Source organism: Zootoca vivipara, chromosome 1 (genome assembly GCF_965207765.1).
Source record: "Zootoca vivipara chromosome 1, rZooViv2.hap1.1, whole genome shotgun sequence".
Lineage (NCBI taxonomy): Eukaryota > Metazoa > Chordata > Lepidosauria > Squamata > Lacertidae > Zootoca > Zootoca vivipara.
Window position 1 is genome coordinate 120,420,869 of NC_142582.1, and position 17,438 is coordinate 120,438,306.

At 42.9% G+C, this 17,438-nt stretch overlaps 1 protein-coding gene across 2 annotated transcripts in view; it reads left to right on the top strand.

Moving 5' to 3' along the window:
- Nucleotides 1–17,438, top strand: part of RCOR1 (REST corepressor 1) — a 135,777-nt gene that overhangs the window by 36,205 nt on the left and 82,134 nt on the right. For both annotated transcript variants that reach the window (XM_035105598.3, XM_035105605.3), the window contains exon 3: nucleotides 13,047–13,130. In XM_035105598.3, the coding sequence (XP_034961489.1) occupies nucleotides 13,047–13,130 (84 nt within the window). The remainder of the gene's footprint in view (nucleotides 1–13,046; nucleotides 13,131–17,438) is intronic.

Genomic DNA, 17,438 nt, shown 5'->3' on the forward strand with positions numbered 1-17,438 from the left:
CACTCTCGGAAAACCTGCTTTCAGTGTCTGCCCAATAGTGTTCCTGAATCTAATTAGCAGTGCATTCCCTCTTGATTTTAACAGTGTCGTAAGGCTATTTCTGCTGTCATTTCAGAAACTGCAGTTTGAATCCAAACGTTGGAATCAATGGAATTTAAGTTGGTTGTGACTAACTTAAGTCTCACTGATTTCAGTGATGGAGTCCGGATCCAGTCCTAGGATTAAAGCCCTTCTTGGTCTCAACTAGGATACTTTGCAGTATGGAGTTTTCCCAGCTACCCAGTGCAGTGCTTGTTATTCATAATGCACTCTCTTTCTTGCCTTTTCTTGCTTTAGCCACCTGCAACATGTTGGGACAGATTGTAATAATTTTGGTTTAACGTGGAATTGTCTTCTTGGCTGTTAGGAACTGCTGACCACTGCCCCATGTGGCGAAGTACATAACTACAGCTTTTCTGTGAAGGATCTTCAAGGTTCCACTTGCCAGGCTGGCCATTGACTTTTCCAGAACAGGAAGGAGTATAAGAGGACTTCCTGTTTTCACTGTTAGTTTGGTCAAGCAACTGAGATACACCTACACTCTGCTGTGTCTTTTGTTTATGGCCTGGGTCCTCATTCCCAGCCCCTGACAGTTGCTGTATTGTTTGCGAAATCACCAATGATCCACGTAGATTGGATTAGAAGGAACAATTTTCTCTTAGCTCCTACCGAACTATATACAAAACTGAAACTAGTCAGAACATCTTAAGCTTCCTTTCCCTGCCGGTCTCACTCAGAACAGATTTCCCCCCATACAACTATTTCCAAATCACTTGAGTTCCTTCTCTCACATTACAGTTGCCTACAGCTCATCCCTAACAATGGTCTCTTAATATTTTGTGAGCAGTGACCAGGAATGATGGGCATTTTGGTCCAGCAGCATCATTCTAGAAGGCCACAGATTCCCCCACCCTAGCTAAGTTCTATTAACATGCCTGAGGCAGACAGCTGCCCCTTCCTATGGACTGCTATCCAGGCAGGCTACCCTTTTATGTCTTCTTCACCCCATTATCCCCGTGTAAAAGCTGCAGGGTGGGTTTTCTGAAGGAACCTTGATTGGTTCTTCGAATGCATTGCCTGTAATGGCAGGGGCGGGCTCAGAATATAAGGACTTGGCTCCTTGCTGCTGCAAACCTTGTGCATGATTGGTTCTCAAAGACAAGGTACACCAGCTATGCTAGTCTGTGCAAATGTTTGCAAAAGCAAACAAGATGAATGTTAACAAGGAGAAATGTAAGGTACTACACTTGGGTGTTGAGGTGTTGGCTCCAATTGCAATGCTGAACATTAAACTTATAAGGACAATAGATAGATGATAGATAGATAGATAGATAGATAGATAGATAGATAGTGTCTTAATTAATTGGGAAGATGGAGGTTGCTTGGAAGATAAGATAATCTTTATTGTCATTGCCCCCCTGCGGGAACAACGAAATTGCTTGGCTGCTCCATCCACTCAGATAAGGCACTCCACATAAATTTTAAATAACTACAAAACATTAATTAAACAATACAATATGAAATGACAAGTAAAAATAAGATGACTTCAAAGTCCAGACTTTCCGTTTAAGGCCGAAATTGCTCTAGAGAAGAAACTGTTCTTGAGACGGCTCGTTCTCGCCTTCATTGTTCTGTATCTCCGTCCGGATGGCAGGAGTTTGAAGAAACGGTGACCAGGATGCGGTGGATCTCTTGGCACCCACCCGGTGATATAGATTTGTTCTAAGGTGGAGAGTGAGCAGCCAATAATGCTCTCCGCTGTTTTAATAATTCTGCACAAAGATTGTTGTATTATTTTTAGTGAGGTGTGGGGCTCGATTTGAATGCAGGCTTACCAAAGTGCAGCCCCCAAATCTCCTTGGAGCGTGTGTAGTTCCTCTTAAGTTTGTAAAGGAGTGGGTTTTGCTGATGACTAATTAGTCGCTACCGCACCACATGTAGAATTAGGGGAGAGGAATTCTCCTCTAGAGGAAGCCACAAGAAACAGTTAGTTCTTTGCAGGAGGGAAAGGCTGTTTCCGTGGCCCAACACTCTGGTCGTTCGTGGGAGTGGAAAACAGTGTGTAACCAATTTCAGAAGGTTCAAATTTACCTGGTGGATCAGCATGTTGTCCTTTCTAAACTGGCCTACATTCCCTTCCTTCTGCTTGAGGCAGCACACAGGGAAACCAAGACACCAAACCCCTAATCGCAGCAGCACACCAATTGCTGCTTTTCTCCTGGATTTTTGCCCTATTTTATTTCCTTTGTATGCCGTTGTCTGACATCCTAGTGGAACATGCTTAATCGCTCAAGAGAAGGCAGGTTGAGGGAAATCCAGCGTAGTTCCTGATGAAAATGCGGGTGCCCTAAGGAAAAACAGGACATTCAGGGATCAAATCAGAAACCAGGATGGCTTCCGAAAATCTGGGACTGTCGTTGGAAAATAGGGACACCTGGAAGGTCTGTAGTTCATCAAGTGCAGGAGCAGCAAGGAAGGAGAAGTTCTGGCGTCCTGGGGAATGTGTAGCGGGAGCATTGGTCTCTGGGGTTGAGAATTAGAAACTCTTTAAAAGCATAAGCATTTCCCCCATTCCCCTCTGTAAAACTTAGTAAGAGCTGGAGGTCTGCTCTCTTTGGAGGCCATCATTATAGGAGAAAAGGAGACCAGGTTTGAAGAGCGGAATCCCATCCAAATCTTAACCCGGGCCGTGGGAGATCTGGAGAGCAGCAAGGAGAGAATGGGCCTTCTCTGTCATAGCACCTCCTGCCCCACTTATGGGACGGTTTCCCCAGGGAGACCTGCCTGGCACCAACCTATATGCACTGGGCCAAGATCTTTTTGCTTTTTTCTGGGCATTTGGACAGCAGCAACAATATTGTACTGCTAACTCTTATTTTATTACTGCATTTATTTGTTGTAAATTGCTTCAGGGCTGATTCTTTTTAAGTGGCAAATGATGCTTATATTTAGTAATCCTAAATTAGCCTGCTGTACACATGAGATCCCAAGCAAGAAAACGGGAGGTCTGCTTTTCCAGTTAGCACCTTGTGAACAACTTCTTCTTCTTCTTCTTCTTCTTCTTCTTCTTCTTCTTCTTCTTCTTCTTCTTCTTCTTCTTCTTCTTCTTCTTCTTCTTCTTCTTCTTCTTCTTCTCCTCCTTCTTCTCCTCCTCCTCCTCCTCCTCCTCCTCCTCCTCCTCCTCCTCCTCCTCCTCCTCCTCCTCCTCCTCCTCCTCCTCATTTTAGCTAGCACACCTTTTAACCCTCCATCTTTAAAGCAATAGTGCAGTTAGTGTCCTTTGTAAAAAAATTCCCTTTCTTACACATACGGGAGGGAGAGAGAGAAAGATTGATTGCTGTATTATCCTAGCCCATTCCTGCAAAGCATGATTTGCAATTCCGCACGCAGCTTACAGTGGAAGGGCAATGATTTGCTAACTCTAGGAGTTTTACCGATCTGGAAGCATCCCCAGAATTTGCGAATGAGTTGGCTGCACTCATCCTTCCCCTGCCTTCCGTTGTTGGGGCGAAAGCAGGAGAGTACCATGAACAAGGAAACTGGAGGAGGCGGTAAAGGGAGAAAGCAAACACCCCCCCCCCCGGGCCATAGGTACTGTACTGTACTGCACATTATTTGTGGGAGGAATCATGCAGAAGTAAACAGGCTTGGGTTCTGTTTGACTCCTTCTCTACTCTTCTGGGAATGACACTAGTATTCTCGCGTCTTTGCAGCAGTATTTCCCTTGCCAGTTTTGGTACACAGGTACCGGTAGCAAACTCTGGGTTGGTTGTGACTGTGTGGACCCCCTGGAGAGGAGGACAGAGTTTCTTTGCTCCTTCCTGTTTTTTCCATTTTTGTTTTTGGCTGCCATACAGCGCTGTGCTAAGCCAAGGTTTGGGCCAGGGGATACGTTCCTGAACCAGTTGGTTCCTTCCCATTTGAACAAAATATTTTCCTGTTAATCGTGTGGGCGAAACTTGTGTGTTGTTTTGGATCATTCCGAATCCTGGCACTTTGCTTCTGGTGACAGTCATCATCCTATGGTCTCTCTGATTTATAAAGAAGATAAAGGAATATACCGTGCAGTGAAGCAAGCATTACCGTAGGTTTCATCTGCCCTTTGGCAGGTTGCAGTTGAAGTGTTAGCTTTTCAGCTTCTTTAGCTCCTAATAATGCTTCTGATTTCCCTCCTCCTCCTCCTCCTCCTCCTCCTCCTCCTCCTCCTCCTCCTCCTTCTAATGGGTCAACACAGCTACCTGCTCTGTCACAATGATTGATGTTTCAGAGGCCTACTGGAAATGAGCAATGCCTTCTTAAGTTCACAAATAATAGCATTGTGCTGAGACCCCAGCAATAAACCTTACTTTATGTGCTGCGTTTTCCTGCTCTTCCTTTGTCTTTTGTTTGTTTGCAGTTGCAGATCCATGTTGTGTTCCATCCCATTGTGTCACTTTTACGCAGTAATACAATCCCAATTACTAATTCAGGTACACTGGTGCCTCACTAGACGAATTTAATTCGTTCCACGGGTCTATTCTTATAACGAAAAATTTGTCTAGCGAATCCCATAGGAATGCATTGAATTTTTTTTAAAAAAAATTTGCCCATAGGAACGCATTAATTGAATTTCAATGCATTCCTATGGGAAACCGCGATTCGCTAGACGAATTTTTCGTAAAACGAATTTGTCTAGCGAGGCAACCTCCGCTAGAAAAATCCTTTCTTTAAGCGAAAATTTTGTCTTACGGGGCGTTTGTTAAGCGAGGCACCACTGTATTTATTTTTTATTTGGTTCCTGCGGCTAAAGCAACTTCAGCTAAGAAGGGTACGGGGTTAAAGGTGACTCAGATAAATTTGGACCAGGGCTTCTCAAGTGTTCACAGCGATGTCTTGTCTTAGCTTTGGAGGTTTGTTCATTATTTATTTAAAGCACGCCTTACCCTGCTCTTCAGAACAAGAGAAAGTCAGTCCATGCCCTTGGGCTTACAACCTAAAAGACATGAAACAGAAGAAAAAGAGGAGGAGGAGGGAGGAGGAAAGAAAAGCAAGTGGAGGCACCAGTTGTTAAAATCCACCCCCACCCCCGCGCAACACAAAGTGTGCAGTTCAAACCAACATTTTCAACCCCAGTGATAATTACGGTAGTAAAAGTGAAATTTGGTATGTTCTGCACTACTAACAGACGAGGGGCGCGGGTGGCGCTGTGGTCTAAACTACTGAGCCTAGGGCTTGCTGATTGGTTCGAATCCCCGTGACGGGGTGAGCTCCCGTTGCTCAGTCCCAGCTCCTGCCAACCTAGCAGTTCGAAAGCACATCAAAGTGCAAGTAGATAAATAGGGAAGGTAAACGGCGTTTCCATGCGCTGCTCTGGTTCGCCAGAAGTGGCTTAGTCATGCTGGCCACATGACCTGGAAGCTGTACGCCGGCTCTCTCGGCCTGTAAAGCGAGATGAGCGCCGCAACCCCAGGGTCGTCTGCGACTGGACTTAACTGTCAGGGGCCCTTTACCTTTTATACTAACAGGAGAGGTTCCTGTTTGCTTTGGGTATGCAGTGCAATCTGGAGGTGGGAGACTTGGCTGCTGATAAATATCTTAGGGTGGTAGACAGAAAAAAACATATGAACCACTGATATATGCAGTGGATCAGTTAACACCTTCTGAATTGTACCTTTGCCGACTTCCCCACCCTTATTAATGAAGCACAAGTGTTTGTGGAGGAAAGTTGTTGCCTTATCTCTGGCCCCAGACAGATGTCTTGAGACGGTTTGGTGCCTGAGGCAGAAAAATCCAGATAGTTTCTCCCCTCTCCCCCCTAGTGATAAGAACATGATTGTGCTTTTTCAAGGCTCCCCCCTTTTCCAATTGTAGGGCCATCCCCCTACCTCTAGAGCGGTCTTCTCCAGCCTGGTGCCCTTAGAGCTAAGGTAACCTCACCAGCCCCAACCAACTGGGTTTATTTTACTGTTTCATTTGTTGATTTATTTTACTGATTTCATCAAATCGGCATAACGCTTGATTGCAAACAACAACAAAGCGGTTTAGAATAAAAGAACAAGATGAATTGCAAAAACAACATATGGGGAACTTGCCTAAAGTTGCAATCTCATGCACGCTTACTCAGGAGTAAGCCCCCTGGAGAGAGCATGATTTTTGATGAATTGTATTTAAATGCTATTAATCCTTTATAAACATTTGCAAGCCTTTTTTATTTTCTTTTAAAAAAGAGCAATTTAAGAGTAAATATCAAACTAAGTATAGCATTTTAACCTTTCTATGTGGCTGCGGTGTTGTAGTTATTTGTGTCACAAGTGAAACTAAAAAATCAGGGTGGGGGGTGTTGGAGAAAGATGGACAGACAGAGGAATATTTATGTGATAATTGGGTATAGATGCGCACGGGAAGTATTCCAATGCTGCTTAATTTACAGCTCTTTTAATTAAAAAGAACCCACTTGATATACAGGTTTTGGGCCTGGAAATGCTCCTTCACGTTTTAACAGGCCTACAAATTGTACAGCCAAATTGTACACCAGCAAAGGTTCTGCTGGGAAGTCTGGGGAATCAGCTGAAAGACTTGCGGATAAAGTTGGTAAGAGACGAAGAGATGGAGCAGGATTGAACACCCGATCACCCGTGGATCTCTTTTCTTGTAGTGCCTGAAGGACTTTGCCTTCTCCCACATTTTTCTTGAGCAGTGTTTTTCAGTCTTTGATATCGTTGGGTCGCAGCTCCCACCACCCCTGACTCCTTAGGAGCACAGAATTGTAGATTCACAAGGTCCAATCCCAGCAATGCAGGAATCCTGCCCACAGATGGGGAGATGATTATGATTACGTTTATCAGTTGCTTTAGACAATAAAAAAAATGATCAGGGCAACCTATCCCAGTAAAAGACAACACATAAAAGCAATATAGCACCAGATTTTTAAAAATGCAAAATACATAAAACACTAGTAATAATGACAAGTCCTGGCCACAAGGTGGATAAAAATCAATGATCAATTTTTTTGAAAAAATTAAATTAGATTTTTTTTAAATTTAAATCAGATTTTTAAAATAAAATGCTTTTGGAGGAGAAATCTTTCTAAAGATAGTTTTCTATTTAAGTTACATTATAGTCCAAAGGGTATTAATCAGGAAATAAGGATTTGTTTTAAGTTTTTCATGTGTGCTAAAACTCAGTCTAAGTTGTTGTTGTTTTTTAAAAAAATGTTTAACCACATCAGTTAACAAACATGGATACATATGCTATAATGTTATTGTTTTAGTTAAATAAATTGTTTAAATTGTTATTAAGGAAATGATTATTTTTCTCCTTCCAATAAAGTACAGCAGAAAAGTTGTCCAAATATAAGCTGTTAACTTATTAAACCTCACAATAATTTAATAATTCCCGGTCTATGTATTTCTAATAGTATAACCAAATCAGTAATTTTTGATATAACTGTAAAAACTACTCTGAAAATTTGTTGTTCCAAAAATGAAACCTTCATCTGGTTGTAAATGTTAAGATTATACCAGCAAGAACGAGTCTCTCTGTAAAAATAAATAAATGGTTTAAATCAAGTCTTACTGACTAGTGATTTAAATTGTGATTTAAATTGATTTGGTTTAAATCAAATCCACTCTGCCCCCTGCCCACCCTCCTTAAAGATGGGCATCACCGCAAAAGGCAACAGTGCTTAACCCCAAAGCCCTGGGGAAACCAGAGAGTCAGTAAAGGCTGACTAGGTGAGCATTCCACCTGAGATGAGAAGGGAGGCACCACTTGAAAAGGTCTGTTCTCATGGGGCCACCGTCCACACTTCCTTCTGGTGGGGCACCCAGAGAAGGGCCTCCGGTGAAGATCAATTACCTTCGGGGCCCAATTCAAAGTGCTGGTTTAGACCATTAAAGCCTTAAATGGCTCAGGACCACAAAACCTCAGAGGGACCGCCTCTCCTTATATAAACTGACCCAGACTCTTGAGTTCATAATCTGAGACTCTTCTTTGTGTGCATCCTCCATGTGAGGGTGACGACAGGAGAACGGGGCCTTTTCTGTAGTGGCTCCCCATTTGTGGGATGCTCTCCCCAGGAAGGTTTGCCTGGCGCCTTCATTATATGTCTTTAGGTGCCAGGCAAAAACATTCCCCTTCAGACAGCCAGACCTTGGACTGATTAATATTCCACAGCCTTTAAAATATGTTTATGGGAAGGGTGTGTGTGTTATTGTTTTGTTCTTTTAACTACAGTATTTACTTGTGTTTTTACCTTGTATTTTAATCCTGTGAACTGCCCTGAGGTATTCAGCTGAAGGCAGGTATAGTCGCCATACGGGGCTCCAAAGGTGAACTTGACACTCAAACCTCCCCATTTCCCAATATTTGGATTAACAGTAGCTCCGTTCAGGTGTTTCCATGCAACTGAGATGGTGTAGAGCAGGCATCCCCAAACTGCAGCCTCCAGATGTTTTGGCCTACAACTCCCATGATCCCTAGCTAACAGGACCAGTGGTCGGGGAAGATGGGAATTGTAGTCCAAAACATCTGGAGGGCCGAAGTTTGGGGATGCCTGGTGTAGAGTTTGGCAGAAGGGATGTGCCATCTGCAAACAGCATATTCTATATGTTAATTCAGCAAAGATTCCCCAGATTGCACTGCATTATGCTTTGATGATGGCAAAATTTGGGTGCACAGTAAGAGGGATAACTCATCGGTCTACTGAGAGAAGAGAATGAAGAAGAAGCCAATTTTCTTGCCCCCCTTACCCTCCTGTACCACATCTCTCTAAATCTGGTGTCGCGGCTTTGGGGACATTCATCTTGTTTGCTTTGGCCCAGTTGTTTTAACAGATTAGACAACTGGGCCAAAGCAAACAAGATGAATTTTAACAAGGAGAAATGTAAAGTACTACACTTGGGCAAAAAAATGAAAGGCACAAATACAGGATGGGAGACACCTGGCTTGAGAGCAGTACATGTGAAAAGGATCTAGGAGTCTTGTAGACCACAAACTTGACATGAGTCAGCAGTGTGATGCAGCAGCTAAAAAAGCCAATGCAATTCTGGGCTGCATCAATAGGAGTATAGCATCTAGATCAAGGGAAGTAATAGTACCACTGTATTCTGCTCTGGTCAGACCTCACCTGGAGTACTGTGTCCAGTTCTGGGCACCACAGTTCAAGAAGGATACTGACAAGCTGGAACGTGTCCATAAGAGGGCAACGAAAATGGTCAAAGGCCTGGAAACGATGCCTTATGAGGAACGGCTTAGGGAGCTGGGTATGTTAGGCCTGGAGAAGAGAAGGTTAAGGGGTGATATGATAGCCATGTTCAAATATATAAAAGGATGTCATATAGAGGAGGGAGAAAGGTTGTTTTCTGCTGCTGCAGAGAAGCGGACACGGAGCAATGGATTCAAACTACAAGAAAGAAGATTCCAGCTAAACATTAGGAAGAACTTCCTGACAGTAAGAGCTGTTCGGCAGTGGAATTTGCTGCCAAGGAGTGTGGTAGAGTCTCCTTCTTTGGAGGTCTTTAAGCAGAGGCTTGAGAGGCATATGTCAAGAATGCTTTGGTGGTGTTTCCTGCTTGGCAGGGGGTTGGACTGGATGGCCCTTGTGGTCTCTTCCAACTCTACGATTCTATGATTCTATGACTATCCAGAGCCTTTTTAGAGGGGGTGTGGGGTGCTGCTGTAGTCACTGAAAATTGGCTCTCTCCCTGCTGTGCACTTCCTGTCAGTGGAAAGTCACCATTGGAGACTACACTAAGAATGAAGAGGTGGATAAATGCAATAGCTTTGAAACTGCTTTTATGTTACTGCTGTCTTTGTATTTCCAAAGCAAAAGGTGGAAGGAAGCTATCGGAATAAATGGGAATGAGCAGCTGCCCTCCATTTTTTTGCGCAATGAATATAAGTTATCAGCAGCAAAAGACTTGCAGCTTTGCTGTACATGTGACAGTAAAAAAAAAAGCTGTCCAATTTAACCTGGCATGTCTGATATTGTGACATTTTAGTAGGTTCTTCTTCTTGGTATTAGGCCGTGCTTAGAAGACTCCTAGAATTAAAATCTTAAAATAGCAGCAAATCTGGCTGTGCTTTGAATACTGTGTGTGCATAGGTGAGCTTGTTCATAAGTAAACTTGCAGTCACTTTAAAAATGTCAGTTCCAGAATTCACCAAGCTGAGGTGAGGCTTGATCAACGGTTGAAAGTCCACTGTGCAAAAGGATACAAAGAATGAAGTTGAGAGCACTGGTCATTCTGCAAAAAAGGGGCGTTTGCTAGAAGAACTGGAGATGTAGAAAATCTAGTCATGACCTAGGGTACCCCTCTGAAAAAAGCTACTAATCTCAGATGAACTTTTAGCTCCTTTAAAATACTTTGTATTTTTACATTAGACATCTTTGTAGCACCCACAATTCACTTTTAATCCTCCTCTAAGTAAAACTTTGCCTGCATCAAAATGTTTTGTGGAGGTTCTTCAATTGCAGAATGCCCTTCCACAAGGGAGAAGTCAAAAGTCTCAAAAATGGCAAACACAGTATGTTGGGAAAGGGGTGGAATATGCGGAAATGGATCTAGGAAGAACTGTAGTGGTCTTGACTTGGGGAAACATTGGAAAAATCAATTGGCTGGAACCAGTTACATCAGGCACCCCCAAACTTCGGCCCTCCAGATGTTTTGGACTACAATTCCCATCTTCCCCAACCACTGGCCCTGTTAGCTAGGGATCATGGGAGTTGTAGGCCAAGACATCTGGAGGGCCGCAGTTTGGGGATGCCTGAGTTACATGATTCAAAAGCACCTGGTCTCATTAATGCAGGCATCCCCAAACTTCGGCCCTCCAGATGTTTTGGACTACAATTCCCATCTTCCCCAACCACTGGTCCTGTTAGCTAGGGATCATGGGAGTTGTAGGCCAAAACATCTGGAGGGCTGCAGTTTGGGGATGCCTGCATTAATGCTTTCCCCCCTTCCAGTAGTAAGAGTCCTGCTGCATCCATTATGTGCCATTTAAGTAGAAAATGTGGAATTTGTATATCTTCATCAATCTAGGAGTACTTGTTCTCTAGAACTAGATTTTTCTACTGTGCTGATGATGCTCTTGGCATGGCTGCATTGCAACACTCAGGTAGCCACACCCAATTCTCTTTTAATTGGCAGCTAGTCTGCTTGACTTGCACAAGGGCTAGATTTCCTCTTCTGCCTTGTAACCGCCCTAGATAGAAGGAAGGAGTAGATCGCACTTGGAGAATCTCTCAAGCAGTTTGCAGGCTCTCATTTCAGACATTTTATCAGCCTGTTGTTTTTCGCAGTGAGGAGTGAGGTTTGCGGGAACATAGGAAGCTGCCTTATACTGAGTCACACCATTGGTCTGTCTCATTCAGTATTGTCTACACTGACGGGCAACAATTCTCCAGGGTTTCAGACATGGCGCATTCCCAGCCCTGCCTAGAGAGGCCAGTGGTCTTCTTCTGAATGCAGTGCAGATTTCTCTGCGATTGAGCTATGGCCCTTCCCACATGGTGAGAAATCCTTCTTGCCCAGGAAGGATACTTGTAAAATGCCCTGGGCCCTGGAGATCAGCTTGCTTTACTGAGTTTCCAATCGCTTTACAAGCACCCCTTGATTAGGAATAAATTACCCAGCCTAGGCTTCAGGTCAGGCAGATCAGGCTTGACATATTTAGGCACCAAGGTGAAAAAAAACAACGTTCCTCTTCGACCAGGCCTTTTGGCTGATTAACATCCTTTGCTCCTATAAATATGTTTGTGGGAGGAAGGCGTTTTTATTGGTTTGTGGTTTTTTGTTCTTATTATGCATTTTGTGTTTTTATCTTTTGTTTTGTAAACCTAGATTTATAGATGAAGGGCGGTATAATAAATAAATCAATGCCAATGAAATGCAGAGGAGGGGGGTCTTTAAAAGACTGACTCAAAAGGACTACTTTTATCTACCAACTTCCCTTTCCAAGCAGTATCCGAGATCTTGCTGCTGGGTGTTTCATTAGCAAACATTTATTTGTTGGTGGGCCCCAGTGACAGGCCATTCATGAATGGGTTTTTTGGGTGTGTGCTGCTCTTTAAATTGTTTTTGTGCTGCTATGCACCCCCCCCCATTTTTTTTCTGAATCATCTTTTTAATTGTCACATTTTTGCTTCTATCATAGCAGTTTTGGAAAACTGCACATTATGCCAAGATCTAAAATATGGTATGAATAAACAATATTGTGAGCGGACTGAGTTTTGTATAGTTGCCTCTTTCTATTTGCCCCAGTACAGTACTTGATTTTTTAAAAAAGTTCAACATAAGAATTCTATATAAAGTGTTTAAATTATTCTTATTTAATCCCTCACACACACACACACACCCAAAACCTGGGAGCTGTAGTTTACTCCTCACAGAAATACAATTCCCAGCACCCTTAACAAACTACAGTTCACAGAATTATTTACAAGAGGGAATGTGCTTTAAATGTATAATGTGATAAAGGGGTATTTGATCACAGACCTAGAGGCCTTTAATGAACCCAGTAGCAGCTCTTCTTCTCCTTCAACACCTGATTTAAGACCAGTCTTCGGGGGAACTGCATATATAAGTTGGCTGGCGCTGCTGGTGTTAAGAAACTGATCCAACTTTACTTTGCTGACACAATACAGCCAGACTCCCATTTTTCTTTGCTTGCTCTTCTTTTTCTCTTGGCTAATAGCATGGGGAGAATCAGATAGCAACCTTTCCTGCAAATCCTGCAGTGTGTTAGTGTGTTTTTTTCCTTGCATGTTCCCTGAAAATGCCAGAATCTTAAAGCAACAACAACAACAACATTTTGAATTCTGTTTCATCTTCAGTTGGCCCAGGAAAATACTGTCAAGACATAATTTTATTTTTATTTTTAAAATGAATGAAAACATTTCAAGGATTGTGGCTAGGTGGTACACTGCTTGTGAGCCTAATTATACAGTTTCTTTTATCAGCACTTAGAAGCAATAAGATTCCACCTTGCTATTTTATTTCAACCTACATATATGTGTTTTCTTCCAGCTAAACTTGCAAAGCGGTCCCAGGAGAGAGAAAATCTTGGTATGCTGGTCTGGTCGCCCAACCAGAATATTTCTGAAGCAAAGTGTAAGTCTCTGGATTTTTGCTTCCCCCAACCCCACTACTTCCTTTACAAAAAAAGAGAGAGGCTGTTTTAAAAGGAAAATAAAATAAAACCAGGGAGAGACTACAGCTGTAACCTACTTTGTGTTTTCTTTGTCCTTTAAGTCGAATTTTCAGTGTGTGATGTAACACAACTTTACACCATGTTTGCTGAGGCTGATGGGAGGTGTTGTCAAAAACATCTTTAATTCCTTCATTTCCTAATCACACATCTTGTGAAAATTTTGAATGCAAGCTTCCCAGAATTCTCACTAAATTTCTGGACGTGTTCTGTGAAGCGTTGTGCAAGGAGAAGTGCTATTGGCTTTGCTGGTTTGGAGAGGGAGGAAGGGAAAAACTGCAGAGGGAAGGTTTGTTGGGAGCAGGGTTGTCCCTAAGAATAAAGTGGGGAGTAACTGTTCAGAGGCAAGTGTTCCCATTCATGCTATTTAGTTAACAAGTTTCCGATAAGAATCCCCCAAAATATCAGGGTGACTGAAAATAGGTTATTTGCACTTTTCTTACTAGCTTTTTAAAAATGTGGAATGGCCACTCAAATTTGCACTATTAGCCCCCAAACTAACTAACAGTAGAACATTTGTTTGTTATTGAAAGCATTTTTACCCTCTCTCTTAGCCAAAGAGGTTCCTAGAGTGGCTTTCAGAAACTGGTGACTCATTCAGGGAGTCATGACACACGAGGGAAAAAGAAGGGGAGGGAAGAGGGAAAAGACAAGCACAAGTTACATCTCTTATAACACAGTTCTGTGCAGGTTCTGTCTTGTCTCCCCACCACATCATATCTGGAAACAGAGCAGGTGACAACATTTGGGCCAGGCAGGAAGGATTGCTCCTGCTACACAGTTTTTCCTTCGGGCCAGTGGCAAGTGTGGTTGGGGAAGGCCTGAGGCCTCGCCCTAGAGAAAGACATGAGGGTCAGTTACAGAGGCTTGATGGGCCTTGGCCTGAGGCTCCCCATCCTTTTCTCACCCGTTGTTTGCTCTATTTTTAACCTGGCCAGTTGCATGTTGGATGTGCATTCTGTGAGGTTTGCTGTTACCTGGCTGCATTCAGATCATCCCATTATATGCTTGGAAATGGTAATGACTGGCCACTGAACATATTTTGTTACTCTTATATATGATGCCGTTAGCATAGCATTCAGCATAAATTGCCAACAGTGCCCTTCAGCTCTCTATATTGGACAAACAGGCCAAACACTACGCCAAAGGATAAGAGAAACCAGTAGGAGAACACTTCAATCTCCCAGGACATTCTATTTGTATAGCAAAAAATTAGTTTTGCGAAGTGGCTTCCATAGGAACGCATTGAAGTGTGGTTTCCCATAGGGTGCCTCGCAAGACAGGGGAAAAAATTCATCTTGCGAGGCACCCTATGGGATGAAAAAAATTCGTCTTGCGAAGCGCGCCATAGGAAACTTCTTCTTGCGAGTCTCCATTGAAATTGCAAAACGCTTTCGTTTTGTGAGTTTTTCGTCTTGTGAGGCATTCAACTAGCGAGGTACCACTGTGTATGCTGTTGCAAGGAACATTGTCCAAACACAGAAAATGCTTTGAAGAGCAGCAAGCATTGCTGAATAGTTCCAACTTTTAAACAGCTTATACAGACACTCATATTTTAAAACAACAACAACATAATTATGATTTATTAATGTCCTTTTTGTATTCTTAAGGTACATTCTGTTGCCTTATTCAACCATGAGGGATAGAACTTTTTAGAAGGTGATTTAAGGCTCTCAGTTCTGACAGGGTAGGAGATTTTGCAGCTCTTTTTCTTTATTCTCCTTCCCCTTTATACTTCCACAGGACGAAGCTTCTCTGAGATCTTGTGAAGTTTTGCATATCTGTAAATTAGCATGCGTTCTAATTTGAGCTGCTCAGAAAAAAAAGTGTAGGGCTGATGTTCTCTAAAAGAGAAGTGCTCTTTAGGGCGAAAACCGTTGGTACCGCCTTAAATATAACCAAGGCAAAGCAAATAAAAATAATAATAAATAAATTGAAACACAGGGAAAGGTGGCAGTCATGACCAGGACTTTTCTTTAGCCTTCTTCCCAAAGGAGCTATAACACCTGCCTCCCAAATGAGCAGAAGGTCTGGTCTGTTGTTTTCCTTCCAGTTTTCTATAAATATTATACATCAACTGACTTGCGAGGTTAAATCACCCTAAGGCAGAGCAAGTTCTCTCTTCAGGGGTCTTCACTATAGGATGGCCAAGCTGCGGATGATCGGGGGGAACTTGTTACCTCTCAGAATTTGCTGAACTGTATCACCAAGCATCCCTTACCATTGGTGAATCTGTCTGGGGCTGATGGGAGTTGGAGTCCAATAGCACCTGGAAGGGTACAGCCCCCTGCTCTAGGGCATCAGAAAAATTTCCAAATCACCCCCCCTTAGGTGTTCGTTTTTGGGACAAATAGCCTGAGACGAGACTGATTTAATATAGTGACAGCCAACATAGCGCTCTCCAGAGTTGCTCTCCAAGTTGGAACAAAAAAATAAAAAAAATTCTTCCAGTAGCACCTTAGAGACCAACTAATTTTGTTACTGGTATGAGCTTTCGTGTGCATGCACACTTCTTCAGATACACTGAAACAGAAGTCACCAGACCCTTATGTATAGTCAGAGGGTGGGGAGGGGCATTACTCAGAAGAGTGGTGGGAATGGGTGATTGGCTGATAGGAGTGGTAAACCTGTCGACGACTGTTAACGACTGCAATTGGTCTTGCAGGAAAAAGCAAGGGGTGAGATGGCTAAAGAAAGCTTTATCATGTATAATGAGATAAGAATCCAATGTCTTTATTCAGACCAGGTCTCTCCGTGGTTTTAAGCTTGGTAATGAGTTGCAATTCAGCAATTTCTCTTTCCAGTCTATTTCTGAAATTTTTCTGTAGTAAGACAGCTACTTTGAGATCTTGTATAGAATGTCCTGGGAGATTGAAGTGTTGGTTTCTCTGCCTTGTGATTCCTGATGTCATGATAAAGCTTTCTTTAGCCATCTCACCCCTTGCTTTTTCCTGCAAGACCAATTGCAGTCGTTAACAGTCATTAACAGCCGTCAACAGGTTTACCACTCCTATCAGCCAATCACCCATTCCCACCACCCTTCTGAGCAATACCCCTCTCCACCCTCTGACTATACATAAGGGTCTGGTGACTTCTGTTTCAGTGTATCTGAAGAAGTGTGCATGCACACGAAAGCTCATACCAATGACAAACATAGTTGGTCTCTAAGGTGCTACTGGAAGTAATTTTTTGTTTGTTTTTTGTTTCGACTACGTCAGAGCAACACGGCTACCTACCTCTAACCAGTACTCTCCAAGTTGGACTCCAACTTGTCATTAGCATGGCCTGTGTGCATGACGTATGTGCAAGGGATGGTGGGAGTTGTAGTCCAACACAAGAAATACGGTAACTGTTGGCTGCCAAGACTAGACACAATTTGCTGGACCCCGTACATGAATTTCTGTAATGGCATGTGCAATTCTCTGCATGCATTCTCTGGTTGATGGGCCTATATCCACTGAGGGTTGAAGGCCATACCACCTTGTTGAACGTCTATATACTGTACAGTATGTATGTTTGCACTTTTCTGAAGTTACCGCACTTCTCCTGGCTGTAGACTTTTTTTTTCTTTTTTTTAAATCCCTGCCAGGAGCATTTGAAGTGCCACTTTAATGTGCGATACACAGGGGAGTGTTATTCTGATCAAAGGCTTCTCCACCCACATCAAAAACTGAAGGAAAAGCGAAGCTGGGAATAATTTACATAGCCAAAGAACATTTTATTAATACCAGGGAGTTCCACCCGGATTGTCTTGCTTCTCTAACTCCAGAACCAGTGGATCTCATCAAATACTAGCCAGTGTCAGACATAAAGGGAACTCATGGTTTGGCGCTGTTACTGCATGAATGATATTTGGGTCCACACGTTTCATCTTCTCCTTGTCGGCTCAGGAGCCTTCATTTAGTTCTGGTTCTTGGCAAACCATAGTTTCTTGGGCAAACCGTGGCTTGCTAAGAGCATGAAGAAGATGCAGGAAAGAAAGGGAGAATGTGGAGGCAAAGCTTTCCTATCTTGCCATGGTCTGGCATTATGTGATTGAACCTCTGGCTCACATGTTCCCCCTCTCTTTCCTTCCTTTGCTTAATCAGTTACACTGTTTCATGCCTCTATTTACTTACATTATTATTTAAAATACAGTGGTACCTCGGTTTATGAACACAATTGGTTCCGGAAGTCTGTTCATAAACTGAAGCGTTCATAAACCGAAGTGA